This window comes from Passer montanus, unplaced genomic scaffold, assembly GCF_014805655.1.
Source record: "Passer montanus isolate IOZ18808 unplaced genomic scaffold, ASM1480565v1 scaffold16, whole genome shotgun sequence".
In the NCBI taxonomy this organism is placed as follows: domain Eukaryota; kingdom Metazoa; phylum Chordata; class Aves; order Passeriformes; family Passeridae; genus Passer; species Passer montanus.
The window spans coordinates 11287915-11305033 of record NW_024363160.1 but is presented as its reverse complement, the minus strand read 5'-3'; the positions used below and the strand labels follow the sequence as shown (position 1 = coordinate 11305033).

At 39.9% G+C, this 17119-nt stretch overlaps 1 protein-coding gene across 2 annotated transcripts; it reads left to right on the top strand.

Moving 5' to 3' along the window:
* The first annotated feature begins 129 nt into the window (after positions 1–129).
* On the top strand, positions 130–9439 carry MRPL15 (mitochondrial ribosomal protein L15). 2 transcript variants are annotated; one of them, XM_039703100.1, is made up of 6 exons: positions 130–286; positions 1241–1398; positions 3764–3929; positions 4411–4534; positions 5777–6152; positions 7606–9439. In XM_039703100.1, the coding sequence occupies exons 1-5, from the start codon at positions 188–190 to the stop codon at positions 6112–6114; spliced, it is 885 nt and encodes a 294-aa protein (XP_039559034.1). In that variant the 5' UTR covers positions 130–187; the 3' UTR covers positions 6115–6152; positions 7606–9439. The 2 variants fall into 2 exon arrangements, with proteins under 2 accessions (XP_039559034.1, XP_039559033.1); XM_039703099.1 differs by having other exon boundaries at positions 7602–9439.
* Positions 9440–17119: the final 7680 nt, after the last annotated feature.

The window sequence follows — 17119 nt, the reverse complement described above, 5'->3', positions numbered from 1 at the left end:
GAGCCTCGGCTGAGAGCTCAGTAATAAAACAGCGGGGCTGGGAAGCGAAAGGCCCCGGGCGCCCCGTTCCCAACCATTGGAATTCCGAGACACCGGGCCCGCGCGACACCGCTGCCGACGCGCGGCAGGTGCGCTTTGCGGCGGCGCCGTAAAGCGGCGCGGCCGGGCGCCCTTGGCGGGAGCGGCCATGAGCGGGAGCGGCGCGAACCGGGCCCTGGAGCTGCTGCGCTCGCTGCCCAGGGTCAGCCTGGCCAACCTAAGGCCCAACCCCGGCTCCAAAAAGCGGGTGAGTGCCTGCGGCCCGCCGGGGGGGCCCTGGCGGCAGGGCTGTGCCCCGGCAGCGGTGTGGTTTGTCCCGGCGCTGTCAGAAGGACACGGCCCTGGCACGGAGAGCGGCCTGGCCAGAGGAGGCGGGGACAGGCAGGGCTGTCAGAAGGACACCTGGCACGGAGAGCGGCCTGGCCAGAGGAGGCGGGGACAGGCAGAGCAGAGGATGGCACTGCTGTGTGCGTGTGCGTGTGTGTGTGTGTGTGTGTGTGTGTGTGTGTGTGTGTTGGCCCGGCCTTGCCCTGTGCGTGCCTTGTGGCCATCCCCACAGAGCTGGGCGATGGCTGGGGCTGCCTGAGCCTCGGGGCGTTGCTGGGGCTGGACGGGAGTGGTACAGGGCTTCGAACTCCAGGGGTTCGTGGGATGGAGTAATGTGTGTGGAAATGGAAGGTTAGAAGGTGTGCAGAGCAAAGGAATGTGATGCCAGCTGACATTCTTGTTACGGTTTCTCAAAAACAAACCTGTAATGTGTCTCCTTATAAATGGTAGAGAAATTATGAAAAGAAACCAGGGAGAAACCCTTGTGGTTTGCGGGAATATTACTGAACAGGGAGATGAAGTTCAAAGGCTGAAACCATAGGAACAGAGAGGGAACAGCAAGCAGCATTCTCCTAAAAGTGCTGAAGACTACTGAATAGTACAGAATTCAAGTGCAGTTTGTGCTAGACTCAACCATCCCTGCCACCAAAGGCAGCTGATTTGTCCCCAGACTATTTGTGATGCCAACCTAAAGGTGTGCTCTGCAAAAATCACATTGACTGCTTTTCTATTTTTCCACTTAGAAAACATCTGTAACTTAATTTATCCTCAAGAAGGAGCATTTTGCTCAGTTGTTTATGTCTCTGAAATCCAATGTTTTGTAGGTACTGGTCTGTGCAGTAGTTGTCTAAATGTTCCCCTGGTTGTTTTGAAGGAAAGAAGACGAGGCCGTGGAAGGTACGGAGGTAGGAAGTGTGGCCGAGGTCACAAAGGAGAAAGGCAGAGAGGGAATCGGCCCCGGCTGGGCTTCGAGGGTGGCCAAACTCCATTCTACTTGGCCATACCAAAGTATGGATTTAATGAGGGACATAGGTAAGTTTCTAAACCTTTACTTGGAAATTAATCGTTGTCTGCATTTCTTGATCATTCTCCTGAAGCAAGAATCTAGCATGCCAAAACAGGCCTAACTGAAAAGTTCAACTTCCCAAATTCCTCTCAGGTTATTAGCTACTTTATCAGAAGAATCTCTCACTTCTTCTGAGATTATTATTTTAATTAATTATTTCCTGTTTTACACATCTGCTTATTTACTCTCTTCTCCTCATAATCCTTCATGTGTAGCATGAAATTCACTCTTCCAGCTGAGTGAATTTCTCCTCTGAAACTATTCCTTCATTCCTGTCTGTTTTAATTTTTGCTTCATAACCCAGTGAACTGCCTGGGAAGAGTCCCAGTGACTGGAGTGAGAATGTTTGGCATGGAAGTGTAATCCAAAGCCTTGCTTTGTTGTTTCTCCTCTCTTTATTCACCAGAAGCTCTGATCTGGCGCCAGCAAACAATTCTGCTTCTCTTTGTGGTTCTACCTTTTCAGCCCTCTGACACTGTGGTATTTGTCTGTCTGTGCCCTCCTTGTTACATCTAGGATCCTAACTAGCTCTTTTATGCCAAATCTGCTGGATGAAGCATTAAACCACCTTTCACCATTGTTCTCCTTGGGCATTTTGTCATGTTTAATGCTTCTGTCCTTTTTTCACATTGTACTTGTTTGTGTTGTGTCCTTGTTCCACCTTTTTAATGTTTAAGGTTATTCTTCTAGCATGTCTTTTCTCCAGTCACTGCTCTTACCTGGAGAGGTGTGTGTCAGTATTTTCCAATTTTCCTTCACTTACATTGATAATTAAAAAAATTTTATCAAAATTAATCAATTTTTTTGAAAGCTGGGTTTGTTTCATCAGATAGCATTTGTGTTTCCTGGGCCAGCAACCATTTTGTTGCTTTTTGATCTGGTCTTGCAAACTTCTGTGTCCTTACACTGCTGTTACAGGCAGTAGTAACAAAAGCCTGCTACACCGAGCAGACAGTTCAAGGATGAAAGGATAATGTGTATTTGTGAATTGTTAGACCTGATTTAATGTTCCATTTGCTGATACCACTTCCTCAAACAGCTGAGCACTTTCATATTTCTATTCTTAATGCATGCAGTAGAACTTACAGACTTGTCCCAGTTTAAGGGTTTCCTCTGAATCTTAATTTGTGACTCAAATTCTATTTCCAGGTACTGTTTTTTCCTCCTGTTTGCTAAATTATTGTAAAAGTAAACAAGAAGCACTTTCAATAGCTGAAATCAGTGCAAATCCACAGTCCTGCAAAGGAAATGCTGCAGAATGCAGACACTCAGCTTCTTATGGTAATAGTGGCTAAAAGGTCATGGATAACCAACAGCAAAAATCCAGCCTCCTGCAGTGACCAGAAATTATTAGGATCTTGCTGTTTTAATAACATCTGACAGCATGTGAAAACAAGAAAAAGTACTCTGTAGTTTCAATGTTGTTTGCAAAAATTCAGTGTCAGGCTGCTGTAAATGTTCCTGTGGCGAGCACTGTGAGTGCACTCAAGTGATGCTGTTGGGGTGGAGGGAGCACATGAACAATGTCTCTGCCTGTTTATCTGCACCTCACTCCTCCTTCTGCCTCCACTTCTTGAACCCTTTCTCTGTAAGGGGCTGCCTGACAGCACAAAGTCTTGGTGCTTGTCCTTTGTGCGTGGCTTGCCAGTAACAGAGATTAGCTGCTTCCCAGTTTTTGAGTTGCCACTCAGAGCCTTCTGATAGCAGCCATCAGATGGATTGTAAGAGGAAGTTTTGGGTATCAGCATAAATGGTGTGCATAGACAGGAATAGGCTCTGGCACTGGAAAACTCTGCTAGGGATTGGTTTGTACAGTAAAGTTAAAACTTGAGTACAAAAGCAGGTTCTGCTGAAGCCAATGGCTGTTGACAAGAGATTCCTGCTCCCTTTGGGGAATGTGGGTTAATGTATATTTTGTCAATATTTCTCTTCCTTGATGGTGTTTTTAGGGAAATTCCTTTCAATACTTTCTGAGATGTCAGGTACAGTGGTAATGGATGAGAAAATCTTGCTGGATGTAAGCTATGCACATGCAGAATTTTGCTGATAGGCTTTGACTGCATTTGTATGGGGGGAGATGTTAGGTTTTTTGACAGTCTATCAGCAAAGCACCCAAGGTGGATTTGGTTTGAAAGTGGTAGTTATTTACAGTCTTGTTAGTTTGCCAAGAAATGTTGACACTGTCATGTCTTAGTATTTTTTTTGTTTAGGAGTAGATAAAAACCAGAATATCTCAGTTGACCAGTTGCTATTAAAACTTCAGTTTTGTAAACTTCTCATTGTTTTATTTGGGTTATTTGTTTTGGGTTTTTTTTGTCTTTCTCTCCCCAGCCTCAGACGTCAGTACCAGCCTCTGAGCCTTCAGAGGCTGCAGTACCTGATTGATTTGGGCAGAGTTGACCCCACGCAGCCGATTGACTTAACTCAGCTCACTAACGCCAGAGGTGTGACAGTGCAGCCCCTCAAGAGGGACTACGGTGTCCAGCTGGTGGAGGAGGTATGCAGACAGCACACTTGGTACTCCAGGCTTTCAGGTTGTCATTCCCCTGGTTTGGAAGCATCTTTGATTCTCCAAGTTAGTTTGCTGTGGGACTTTTGTGGATCATAAATCCACTAGAGGGCACTGTGTGTCAGCAAAAAAAAGAAATAACTCGGGAGGATGACTTCATACCCAAGGGACTGTAGAAATCAGAGTTAAGGAGTACATAACAAAAGGCTGAAGAGGTGTTTTACAACAGAAAACTGCAAAATGTATTAAAAATGTACTGGAAAAATGTATTAATATTTTGGAAATTGAAAGGTTTTTTATTCAGCCCATGTGACAGAGAGCAATTTGGTTACCTAACTTTGTGCGGAGAACAGACAATTCATAATATTTTTGCAGGATTTAATGTTCCTTGCAAGTTTTCAGAGAAGAATAAATGTATGTCTTAAAATACTCACTTTAATGTTACTGTAATATGTGTTGAAATTTACAGGGTGCTGATATTTTTGCAGCAAAAGTAAATATTGAAGTGCAAAGGGCATCTGAGTTAGCAATTGCAGCCATAGAAAAAAATGGAGGCGTAGTAACAACATCGTTCTATGACCCAAGGAGCTTGGGTAAGAACTTCTTTTAATTTCTGCCTTTTTTTTTTTTTTTTGGATGTGCAAAGATTAAATGATCCAAATTAAAGTTTCAAACACAATTCTTAGTAGAAAGTCATCAGTTTCTAAAAGTTTCAAAAACAGTTACATGTATGTTTATGGAATTCTGCAATACTGTGGGTTGGGAAGGACCTTAAAGATCATCTAGCCACCAATGAGGAATGATAATGCATCCTCAATTTTGTGGTTTTTAACCATTCACCTGTTTAGCCCTTCCAGTGTTAATAGTTGTATACCAGTCAACCAGTTAAGGAAATCTAAATAGCTTTGTAAATAAAGGTACTAAAAATACTGTTTTGCTGGATTTTTGTCTTCTGTTTCCCATGTTTAATAGCACTAAGAAAACTCAGGAAAAAATAGATTTAAAAAACACTGTGGATGTTTATATTTTTAATTTAAAATGTTTTTCCACTTAAAGTGAGGAAGTAAGTTACAGAAGCTCAGAATCATTCCAGTTAAAATGGCTATTGTTTTCAGAACACTTTCACTGAAGAATGAGGCTTTGCTTTGCTTGAGGCTGCATCCTGCCTAACATTCATTCATGCAGTTTTTATTGACAATAATGCAGCTTTCATGTGTGAATGAGGCTGAGAAGAAGAGGAATAGACATTTTTAGTGTGCAAAATATGTTACCCTGGGCTGATACAAGTTCTGGGATTTTTTTTCATTCCACAAAATAGTAAAAATAATAAGGCTAAAAGGTTCTGGAATGTAATTTGTCAAAATCCGTAAAATTTGGGGAAGAGAAGATAATCCCACAAAGGACTAAACAGGTGCATGTGACATTGATACTTTATTCAAAATACTTAATATAAGCACTAAATTTGACATTAGTTGGTATACTGTGTAAATAGCTGTGCAAATGCATCGCTTCAAACCTGGAAATAATAATTTAAGTAAGTTCAGTTATGGGTATCTTTCCCAGATAGTCATTCTAAATGTATTAGAAGTAGCAACTCCTCCAGACTGGCATTATAAATATCAGAGGTTAAAAAACAGAGGTTTTTGTGTGGTTAAGTGAAATTTGCAAACCACTATCTCATACTGAACAAGAATATTCTTGAGATTCAATTTTTTGTTTGGTCCTTTTTGATGTGAGTGTAGTAACTAATTTAGTACAAATTAAGATGTCATTTAATGTCTATAAATCTCTGTTATTAAGTGCAGTCACTAATCTTCTCTCATGTTTGCCCACAGAAATTTTGTGCAAGCCAGTAGTATTTTTCCTGCGTGGCAAACCTATCCCCAAGCGAATGCTCCCACCTGAAGACCTCGTCCGTTACTACACAGATCCCAGGAATCGCGGCTACCTGGCAGATCCATCTAAGGTTGCAGAAGCCAGGCTGGAACTTGCCAAAAAATATGGCTATGTCTTACCAGACATAACTAAGGATGAACTCTTTAAGATGTTAAGTGCACGCAAGGATCCTAGACAGATATTTTTTGGTCTTGCTCCAGGATGGATTGTAAACCTGGCAGACAAGAAAATTCTGAAACCAACTGATGAGAGTCTGTTGAAATACTACAGCACATGAATTCTGGACACAATTGCAGGTGTACAGGAAACATCTGGGTATGAAATAATGGGTAGAAGTGGTGTGTGTTTGTTTGTTTTTAAGATTCCTCTGACTAGAAAAAAAACATTTTTTTTCTTCATGTAATCTTTTGGTGTAACTCTCAACTTTTTTATTGTCATAATAGAGTGTATCAGAAGTCTTAACATTTGAAAACAATGTGGAGTCTGACATAAAGTGTGTGTCTGGGCACTTTCTCTTCCAGTGGTTTGCCAGTTATTTTTTTCAGACAAAAGGTTTTGGTGTTGCATTTGTTTCAGAGGATAATTCCAAAGAGTCATTTGACCTAATAATTAGTTTATATTTCCCCCTCTCAGTTTAAAATCGGAAACATGACTGTACAAAACCAAAATTAGTTTGCCAGTCATATTGCATAAAATTTCTAGATGAAAGTTCTAGAAAATGTATCTTGAATAGCTCTCAGAGGTATTTTTGGTTGGGGAAAAATGAAAATAACCAGAAATAAAAAAGTACTAAAGATTGCATTAAGCTCTTCCATTTCATAGCTATATTTTGGGTTTTGCAATTGCTGTCAATAGCACTAGAGCTTGAGAGATCTTGATTTTTCTTTTATTTCTTCATATGCAATTGAGGAGGACAGAGTGTGCAGTTTAACATAACTTTCTGCCGAAATTTGGGGCTGAGGAGGGGAAGATAGCGGTCTTGATTCAATGGCTTTTATTATTCAGAATTTAAAACTTGTCCTGACACAAATGTAATCTTATTAATGAAAATGCATAGCAGAATCCAGAGTCAATCAATGACAGTGACAGCAGATTATGAAGGATGGGGATGTGATGGACAAAGTATAGTCAGTTTTCAGCTTGATCACAGATTGCATGTGTGACAGCAGACAAATTAATTTAAATGTTGTGAAAAGTTATGAGCAAATTGTATTTATGGGAGACAGCATTTTAATCACACCAACTTGATCAAATCTTGAAAAATATTCTTCAAAAAAGGTTTGTTTTATCAGTCTTTCCACAATACTGCATTATTACTGTGCAGGAGTATTGTAGGTTTTGTGTGGAAGCATTGGGCGTTGTGTGGGCTGGGCATTTGAGACAGTGAACCAGACAGTAAAGAAGGGTGAGAGGGGAGACCAAGATGATGTATCAGAATGTGCTCTGACTGCTTGGAAGTTAATGAGCTGCTTCATAATTATGTGGTTTAATGGAAGCTGAATTTGGCTTTAAAATAGTAATAATTTGATTATAAGAATGCAGGAAACAGTTCAGGAGAACAGAACATGAGATGTCATCTTGCTTTCCAATTTTGATGCGCCTTTGGAAATGCTACTTAGATTTTCCTGTAGCTGCCAAACCATCCCATCTCATAGGGAAAGTCCTCTGTGTGCTGGAATCTCCTCTTTCTCCTGTGTAACATCTGTATTTTGCTGGTATACCTCAATGGGGGAGGATTTAAGAAAAATCTTCTTTTTCTTTCAGACAGTAAAATCAAGCGGATGAATTTTTGTTGGTGTTTGTCAACCAGCGCAGATTTTTCCTTCAGTCAACAACCTGCCTTACCAATTAATATGACCATCTGTAATCACAGAACAAAATAAAACAAGTCTTCTCATTCTGATGAAATAGTCTGAAATCAAGAGATTAAGAATAAAAAGTCACTAAATTTTGAAAACTTACTCTTCAACTTCTATTGTTCCTTGTTAATGTGTGTTAAATGCTATCAGTAATGGTCATTCCCCTGACTTGGGGTTTAAGTATAGGTGAAACGTAGCAAAACAACAGCAATATAAAATTGGACTATGAATAGCAGGAATTTTGTTTTAGTGGCATTAACATTCATATTTTATAAGGTGTCCAACACTTTTTTGGCACGTTAAGAATAATACTGTGTGCCAGAAAAAGTACAGTTGGTGTTAACTTGAATGTGAAGTAAATAACTTTCTCACTTTAGATGTATCCTGTTCTGCATCCTGATGATTGTTGGTTTGGAACCTTAAATGACAAGCAATACTTTTTTTTTTTTTTCAAGTTTTTGTTATTAAAATAACTTTACAATAACAATATTACTACTGCCTCCATTTGGGAAGGAGTTGGAGAGGGGGAAGAGTATTTATTGCCTTCCCTTATTTGTGCCATAATGTTTCTGTTTTTATGAATCAATTCACAATTGTATTTTGTGGAGGTGGTGGTACTCAACAGGAAAGCTACTTAACTGGAAGTGAAGAAGGAAGTTAGTCATATTAGTGAAGACCAGAAGACAAAAGTGTTTATGTATCATTGTGTATTTTGGGGAGGAGAAGACGGGGGAAGGCAAGTTTGTTTCCATTTCTGCTCTTTGTATTAAAATGAACAAATTGCTCTCAGCAAGTTTTTTTCTGAATCTACTTCTTTGATACACACACGCGTGGGCACGCTGGTTTCTGTACGTTTCTAAATGGTTTTCAGGTGAAAGGGTAACTTGGATAAAATGATAACAGTGAAAGAAAGAATGAAAACAGGAAACAGATGTCTGGTGACGTTGAGGGATTGGATAGCACTTATTCAGTGGACGATGTCTTAGTCACAAGGCAGCTGTATCCTGGCTCTGATACTACAACGCTACAAATACCTTGGAGCCAAAACAGCCACGTTCCACAAAATCCGGTCATTCTACTTTATAGAGGTGATCTTTTATCATCTTATAGTTGGAGAGGGCAAAAAAGGGCTATATGTTCCTTTATTTTAAATATGCAATGCTTGCCTTTTTTTCTCTCCTGTTAACAGTAGCCAGTATTTTGTATCAGTTGTTTGCATTTTTATTTACTAGTGCAAAAAGTCACAAAGCTATAGAGGATTTCCTGTTCATTTTATCTCATCAGGAACACAAGTCTCCTAGCAACCAAATATAGAATTATCAAAAGCACAAGTAAGTTATTGACAAGGTTTCTAATAAATCCATAATAAACAGTGTCCCAAAGGACTGTTGTTTATATGTCAGGCATACTGGTGCAAGACTAAGCCAATGCAGGTATCTAAAACCATTCTTGTTACTTAGGTATGTGGATCGTGTTTTCACGTTCATAAGATAAAGGATTGTCTTGGATATCCTGTTTTGACAGGGCTTTTTCATGTGCAACAAGGTGTGACACAGCAAGAATACCCAATCTACTGCAGGTGGAAAAGTATTATAGGGTAGCTGAGGAAAAGGAACTTTTGTTTGTATCACAAAATGCTGAAGCCCATGTCAATTTTTATCAGCAACATCGTATTTCTGAATGACTACTTGAGTAAACTGATTACTGATGTGAGACTAATCTAAATAAAGGTCTGTAAACATATACATACCTTGTTTTATCCTGTGATAATTAGAAATCATGTGTTTCTTGGGAACAGATTTACTGACTGCAGCCCGCCAATGCTATGCTTACAGGTGGCTCACTCCAGACTCAAAATGAAGTAGATTAAAATGTGATTTCCCTTCTGTCACAAGTATAACAGTGATAACCTGGCTTCATTATACTTCATATAAAATTTGTGTTTAGCAGTCAAAAATTGACTGTACACTCCACTGATTTCCAAAAAGGAATAAATCAAATCAGTGGCCCTGATCTGAATCTTCACTGGCAGTGTGCCAGCATTGTTTTGGCATAGAAGCATGATTGATGTTAGTCCTCCAGGAAGTCATATAAAAGTGATCAATTAGGAAGATACCTTCTCATTACTGTTTTATTATTTTCTACTATAATTTCTATTTTCTGTTATTTTCGATATTAAAACCTTAAAGGCTAACGCAAAACTAATTTTGCACTGTTTAACACAAGTTCTGTATGCAATTTGAAATTGTTGCACAAGTCCCATATTTTAAATATTCAACCATTATGTATATCTAAAACAGGCTCTCTATATCCAAAATGTCCCGTTTAATATTTCATATGCAGCTTTATGTTTTAAAATTTTCTAAAAATATGTAATCAGACAAATAATTTTATGTAGCTCACAATCTGCACTTCAGTTTAAGGCTATGGTTTACTCTATGAAAAGAGAGGTCCAAGTCTGACAGGGTTCTTGCCCATTACAGGAAAATAATGAACATTTTCAGCTCCTTTATCTCCCACCCAGGTGGCTCCTCTTGGTCTTTTGTAGCAGAAATACACTGCATTGTCTAAAGAAGGATGGTTTCTCAGTGGAACAAACTATCCTCAGATGTATTCTGTCTCCTGTGCTTAATATTCCCTCTGAAGCATCTGCATCTTCCCAAGGTCTCTTCTCACCTTTCCCGTTGTAGTGGTGGGAACTACAGGGCTCAATCATTCTCACAGTGTCATCCTGTCTGGCCCACTCTGGGTTTGAAAATCTGGTTGTTTTATGTGCCTCTGGAGCAGGAAAAGTGTTGATCATTCCTGCATCTGTTTATATGGGGGGGTTGGGGGGGATTGGCTTGAGTTTCCTGGACTGGTGTTGCTTTTGTTGTTAAAAATGTCAACAGCAATGTTGTTTACTTGTTAACCTTGTAGATTCCAAGCCACTTGCCAAGCAACTTGGAGGGCCCTTTGAGCAGTGGATTTGTGTTTATCAGTCCATGAACACTCCTAGAAGAGTGCCTGTGCATTTAAATCAGAATTGCACACACCAGATACCAGTATGAAAGGACAGACAATTTTGCATTCAATGGATCGATGCCCTAATCTGTCTCTCCTTGCACTTTTCTTCAGCCTCTGTAAGATTCATTCTGTCTCATGGTAACATTATCCTGTCTGGGCTTTAGTCTATAAATATGGGCAGATTAGTCCATATTTAGCTTGAAAATCTGCCATTTTTTCATTCCTTGGCTAGGTAATGAGAGCTAGAAGTTCGGACATAAGAGTGGCCTATGAAAAATAAGTTGATGTTGAAATTTATGGTAAACTAGTTCTCCAGGGGTTTTTGTGGTACAGAGAACCTTAAAATAAAAATATAAATTCACTTGATATCTGACAAGGGAGATGCATTTTTTAGTTGAACATAGCTGTGGTTCAGTGCTGCAAAAATTGGAATTCAAGTTCTTTATGCAGTTATTATAGTGAGGTATTGTGTTAATATCAAAATTAATGCAGGTCTATATTTACATTGCTCACATGTAAACAGTAGTTCAAGCTCCTCTCATAGGAGTCTGGCTGCTTTTGTAGCAATGTGATTGATACAGTCATTATCTAGAGCCTAGAGAAGAGCTATGTTCAGTTTGGAGCAGACATCCAAGCAGTTCGGTGACACTCTAGATTCCACTGACTGTGACAGGGGTGTAACGTAGCACTCTTGTATGCACCCAAAACTTCAGCATCTGGAGCTGAATCCCACTCTTTATTTTCAGTGACCCAAGATGTTTGAAGTTAATGGTCAGAATTTCTCCACAGGATCAACGTATTGCCAGTGTGTGTTGCTGAGCTTGCCATTGGGAACTTGTGAAACTCAATGTACTAGGTTGTATTTATCTTTGAAAATAAGCATGCTTTTAAAATTACTGAGTGAAAAAAGGAATCTAGATGATCTACTGGTGCCACGAGAGGTGAGATGCTGGCAATCAGACAGTGTTATTTTAAAACTATTGGAGACAGCAACTTCTCCAGGATACAGAATTTGGTGTCATCCCCCTGACTTTCAAGGTGCATGACTCCCAGTTCCCAGCCCTGCACTGATATTTCCAGTCAAAATTTGCCTGCCTGCCTTCTTTTACACTTGTGTAATACACGCTGACATTTCTGCTAGTTCTAATGTATGTGTTTACTCTATAAGCAAAGAACAGAAATTAAACTCACCTTCATTTGCAAAAGAAAAAAATGGGAAAGCAGAATGGTGTCTCTCCTGAGGTGTGTGCTGCACAAGTGCTGCTTGTATTGGCTAGAGAGGGTGACTGAGATGCTTCAACACAGATGTTGTATCTCTGTTCTCTGAGAAGATGCCATAGGGTACCCCCTACAGCTACTGTGACAGCTTGTGCTGTTCATATAAAAGACAGATTTGGTAGTGATGTGCTTGGTTTTTGTGCACAGGCAATCATTTTTCCCTTTTTTTTTTTTTTTTTTTTTTTTTGTTTAATAATTTTATGTAGCTCGCAATCTGCACTTCAGTTTAAGGTTATGGTTTACTCTATGAAAAGAGAGGTCCAAGTCTGACAGGGTTCTTGCCCATTACAGGAAAATAATGAACATTTTCAGCTCCTTTATCTCCCACCCAGGTGGCTCCTCTTGGTCTTTTGTAGCAGAAATACACTGCATTGTCTAAAGAAGGATGGTTTCTCAGTGGAACAAACTATCCTCAGATGTATTCTGTCTCCTGTGCTTAATATTCCCTCTGAAGCATCTGCATCTTCCCAAGGTCTCTTCTCACCTTTCCCGTTGTAGTGGTGGGAACTACAGGGCTCAATCATTCTCACAGTGTCATCCTGTCTGGCCCACTCTGGGTTTGAAAATCTGGTTGTTTTATGTGCCTCTGGAGCAGGAAAAGTGTTGATCATTCCTGCATCTGTTTATATGGGGGGGTTGGGGGGGATTGGCTTGAGTTTCCTGGACTGGTGTTGCTTTTGTTGTTAAAAATGTCAACAGCAATGTTGTTTACTTGTTAACCTTGTAGATTCCAAGCCACTTGCCAAGCAACTTGGAGGGCCCTTTGAGCAGTGGATTTGTGTTTATCAGTCCATGAACACTCCTAGAAGAGTGCCTGTGCATTTAAATCAGAATTGCACACACCAGATACCAGTATGAAAGGACAGACAATTTTGCATTCAATGGATCGATGCCCTAATCTGTCTCTCCTTGCACATTTCTTCAGCCTCTGTAAGATTCATTCTGTCTCATGGTAACATTGTCCTGTCTGGGCTTTAGTCTATAAATATGGGCAGATTAGTCCATATTTAGCTTGAAAATCTGCCATTTTTTCATTCCTTGGCTAGGTAATGAGAGCTAGAAGTTCGGACATAAGAGTGGCCTATGAAAAATAAGTTGATGTTGAAATTTATGGTAAACTAGTTCTCCAGGGGTTTTTGTGGTACAGAGAACCTTAAAATAAAAATATAAATTCACTTGATATCTGACAAGGGAGATGCATTTTTTAGTTGAACATAGCTGTGGTTCAGTGCTGCAAAAATTGGAATTCAAGTTCTTTATGCAGTTATTATAGTGAGGTATTGTGTTAATATCAAAATTAATGCAGGTCTATATTTACACTGCTCATGTGTAAACAGTACTTCCAATTCCTCTCATAGGAGTCTTGCGTGAGGTACTGTGTTAATATCAAAATTAATGCAGGTCTATATTTACACTGCTCATGTGTAAACAGTACTTCCAATTCCTCTCATAGGAGTCTTGCTGCTTTTGTAGTAATGTGATTGATTAGTCATTATCTAGAGCCTAGAGAAGAGCCATGTTCAGTTTGGAGCAGACATCCAAGCAGTTCGGTGACACTCTAGATTCCACTGACTGTGACAGGGGTGTAACGTAGCACTCTTGTATGCACCCAAAACTTCAGCATCTGGAGCTGAATCCCACTCTTTGTTTTCAGTGACCCAAGATGTTTGAATTAATGGTCAGAATTTCTCCACAGGATCAGCATACTGCCAGTGTGTGTTGCTGAGCTTTGCCATTGGGAACTTGTGAAACTCAATGTTGCACTTATTGCAGCAGGCAGTCTGAGTATGGGCCATGTACTAGGCTTGAAAATGTTCCAGACAAAATATTATTATACTGGTTTTACGTTGGACTTGGGTGATGTGATGTTGCTGCTGCCCTGACTTCCAGGTAAAATGTCTGAGCTAAATGTGACTTTGCTGTTGGGCTTTGTTTTTATTGTTGTGTTTGGAAGGCTCCAGCCCTTCCAAGTTCATCATTAAAGGCAGGTATTTACTGTAGAATGATCATGAAATGAATTAACATAGTGAGGATGTGATTGTGTAGTAAAATTCTACCTAGATCAGTTTTTGTGCATTCATTTTGATGTCTGTGAGGGGGTTGAAGCACTGGGGTGCTCTGATTTTGTGTTTGATGTGGGAAAGTTTATCTGTCTGTTAAGGGAACCTAAGAAGAAAATGGGAGGTAAACACCAGTCAAGTAATTTCTGCTGCATCTTGTGAAAACTGCATGTTGTTCCAATTCCAGCTGTTGTTCTTGACTGAGCTGGATGACTTTGCTTATGGCATATTGGAAAACTGCAGTGGCAGCAGATCACCATGGGTACTGACATGCACCTATGGTACTATGGCAGGCTGGGGCCAAAAAAAAATAAGTTTGGAGACTTGGGAACATGAGAATCAAGGTATGAAAATCCACCTGAAGAGATTCCATAGTCAGAAATGTGTATTCCTCAACACCACTAAAACTGTGCTGTATGTTTAATTACTTGTTTTTGCTGACTATACTGTTATGAACTGTAAGTAGTCAAGAAATTATTTAAAGAATATACATTTTAGGTTTCTTTTGTTGTCCTTGCAGTTTTCAGCTCTGCAGGAATCTTGTTTCCAAGTATTGTTCCTGTATCCAGCAAGACTAGAAGCAAATTTAAGAAGTGGGAGCCAGCATTTTCATGTGATGGCAATATTCCAGAAACTGGTGCTCTAGGATAAACAGTAAATACTGTGAGGCTTGCAAAACACTTACTCATTCATTGCTAATACCCTGCTGATATTTTCATTGCTAGAGAGAATAATTTCTCTGCTGTCTCTGCAGGTGACATCTCCTCAGCATGAAACCTGTCTTTGTTTCCAGCATCCAAACCTGAAAGTAACAAATATGGTATTACCAGGTACACAAGCACAAACATCCTTCTCCATCTGCTCCAGTGCCCTATTTACGAGACTGGTACCGTCATTTGTAGTGCTCAGAGTTGCATCTGCTTAGCGTGGACAGGGAGAAGAAGGTCCGGTGTCCTGGTACAGGCAAGGCTGACACCTAGTGACCAGACCTATTTGTTCCTATGGGAATTCACTGTGTTCTGGTTCAGTCACTATTCAATTCACTCTTGCCTAGGTCTGGAAGGTTTAGACTTCAAAGTGAATCGTTAGTTTATTTCATCGTCATTTTTGGCCTTTGTTTTCACTGTTTCTAGTGTACTCTTCTGAAGATGGAGTTCAGCTAGCTTGCAGGCTTGTTCACACCTGGTGTTGTAGAGGATTTTGTGTGTAGTCTCCTGGGAGCTGTTCATGCCAGCTGTGCTGAGCAAACTGAGGTGGCTGATTGCAATCAACAGTAACTTCAGAACATCGTGCTTTTTGACTTTTCCTTAATAAAAGCATGGCTGACTGCGATATTTGTATAATTCTTGCTCATCCTGTGGTAAAGAATCCAAAATCAAATATATTGGGATATTCTCTGAGTTGCAGAATTTTCTTCCTGCAGATGTCTGCTGACCAGAGAAATGATGCTGACTATCTAACATTTAGGCTACCACCTGGAAAGCACTACCTGTTCCATCATCATTGCAGATTCTGCTGGAAACGCTCTGAGTTCTGGGATATTAAAGAGGAAGAGTAAAATCTATCTAAAACTCTTACAGAATGCTTTCTTTGGTTATCTAGATTAGCATTTCAAGAGTATAACATATTGATGAGATTTGCTTTTAACCTTTACTAAAAGGAGTAGACATACCAATTTAGGAAAACAGCCCCTCAGCATGAACCAAAGGAGTCATCTCCCATGTTGACTCCAAAAGTAGACTGCAGAGGGTCTCAGTGGCTGCCCATGCTAATGGATTTCACACAAATCCCTGTACTGAAGCCCAAAAAGAGCCTTCTTGGAGCAATCCTTGGGATTGCAGGAATATTTTGTCTTTTAAATGTCTCTTGTCATTTAAATGAAGTATTGGAGATAAGGTTGATAGCACATGACTGTTTGCTACTCACAAGAATCAGAGCTACACAAAGAATCAGAGCTCAGTGTTTTTCTGTGCCTGAAAGGAAACTTTGATTCTTCCTGAATGAAATAACTAGGAACTCGCACAAGCCCTGTGTTGTCAAACGGAAAAGGCAAGCTTTTTTTCCTTCAGATAATCTTTTCTATCTCACTCAGAACTTTATGTATGGCCCTGATTCTGTATGTGTGGCATGTTTCTAATTAGCCCATGAAAACATAAAGGTTCTGTATTTTACAATCTACTGATTTTTCCTCTGCTAACTACTGTTGATAGAACAAGCCTCTGGAGAGAAGGCTAGCATATTCCCAAGGCAAATTCTCCCTCACAGTGCTGTGGCACTAGGAATGAGAATAACAAACTTTAAAGAACGCACACATACACTGAAGATTTTTTCCCTCTCTGAAAACTGGTGGTCCAATTCCACATCTCAAAACCATCATCCAGTACTCTTTGTCTGAGGTGAAAGTTGTGTTTTCTTACTTGTGCTTGCAGCCATCTTTGGTGTCTCTCACAATTATAGGGTTGTTCATTTGCGTAGTTACTTTGAATAATTATTTTTAAAATTCACAAAACATGACTTCTAAACTTAACTAATATTAATTAATTAATCTGAACACGAGCCACAGAACAGGTAAACATGGCTTTGACCAGGGGTATGTAATAGACTTCAAATTAGTCATGTTGAAAGAGAAAGGCCTTAAATGTGATCCTTGAGTTTATAAGGAATTCTTTATATAATAATTGCCCTTTTTTTCTTTTACTTTTTTTTTTCTTTGCTATGTAATGGAAGTTTTGTTAATTGATCACACTAAGCCAATTGTTTTTGTTATTTCAGACCCCAAGTGCAGGATTCCTGCCTTTGTTCAGAGCAAAGGGGAAAAATAAAGTTCTCTAGTATCAAACAGGTAGGCACAAAAAAAGCAGGGCATCTGTTAGAGCTCCATCTCTTTGTACTGGTGGACATCACCTCTGGAAAACTACTCAGAGTCTCAGTCTTTGTCAGTCGTGTACTCTTGCACTGTAGCAGTAGCACCAAAGCAGCAGGTGCCCAAGGGTACATCCAGGTCCATATGTCTGCTCCAAAACAACATTTGGTGTGGAGCTTCAGCAGTGCAGACATGGGAACAGGTACAAGCAGAGCC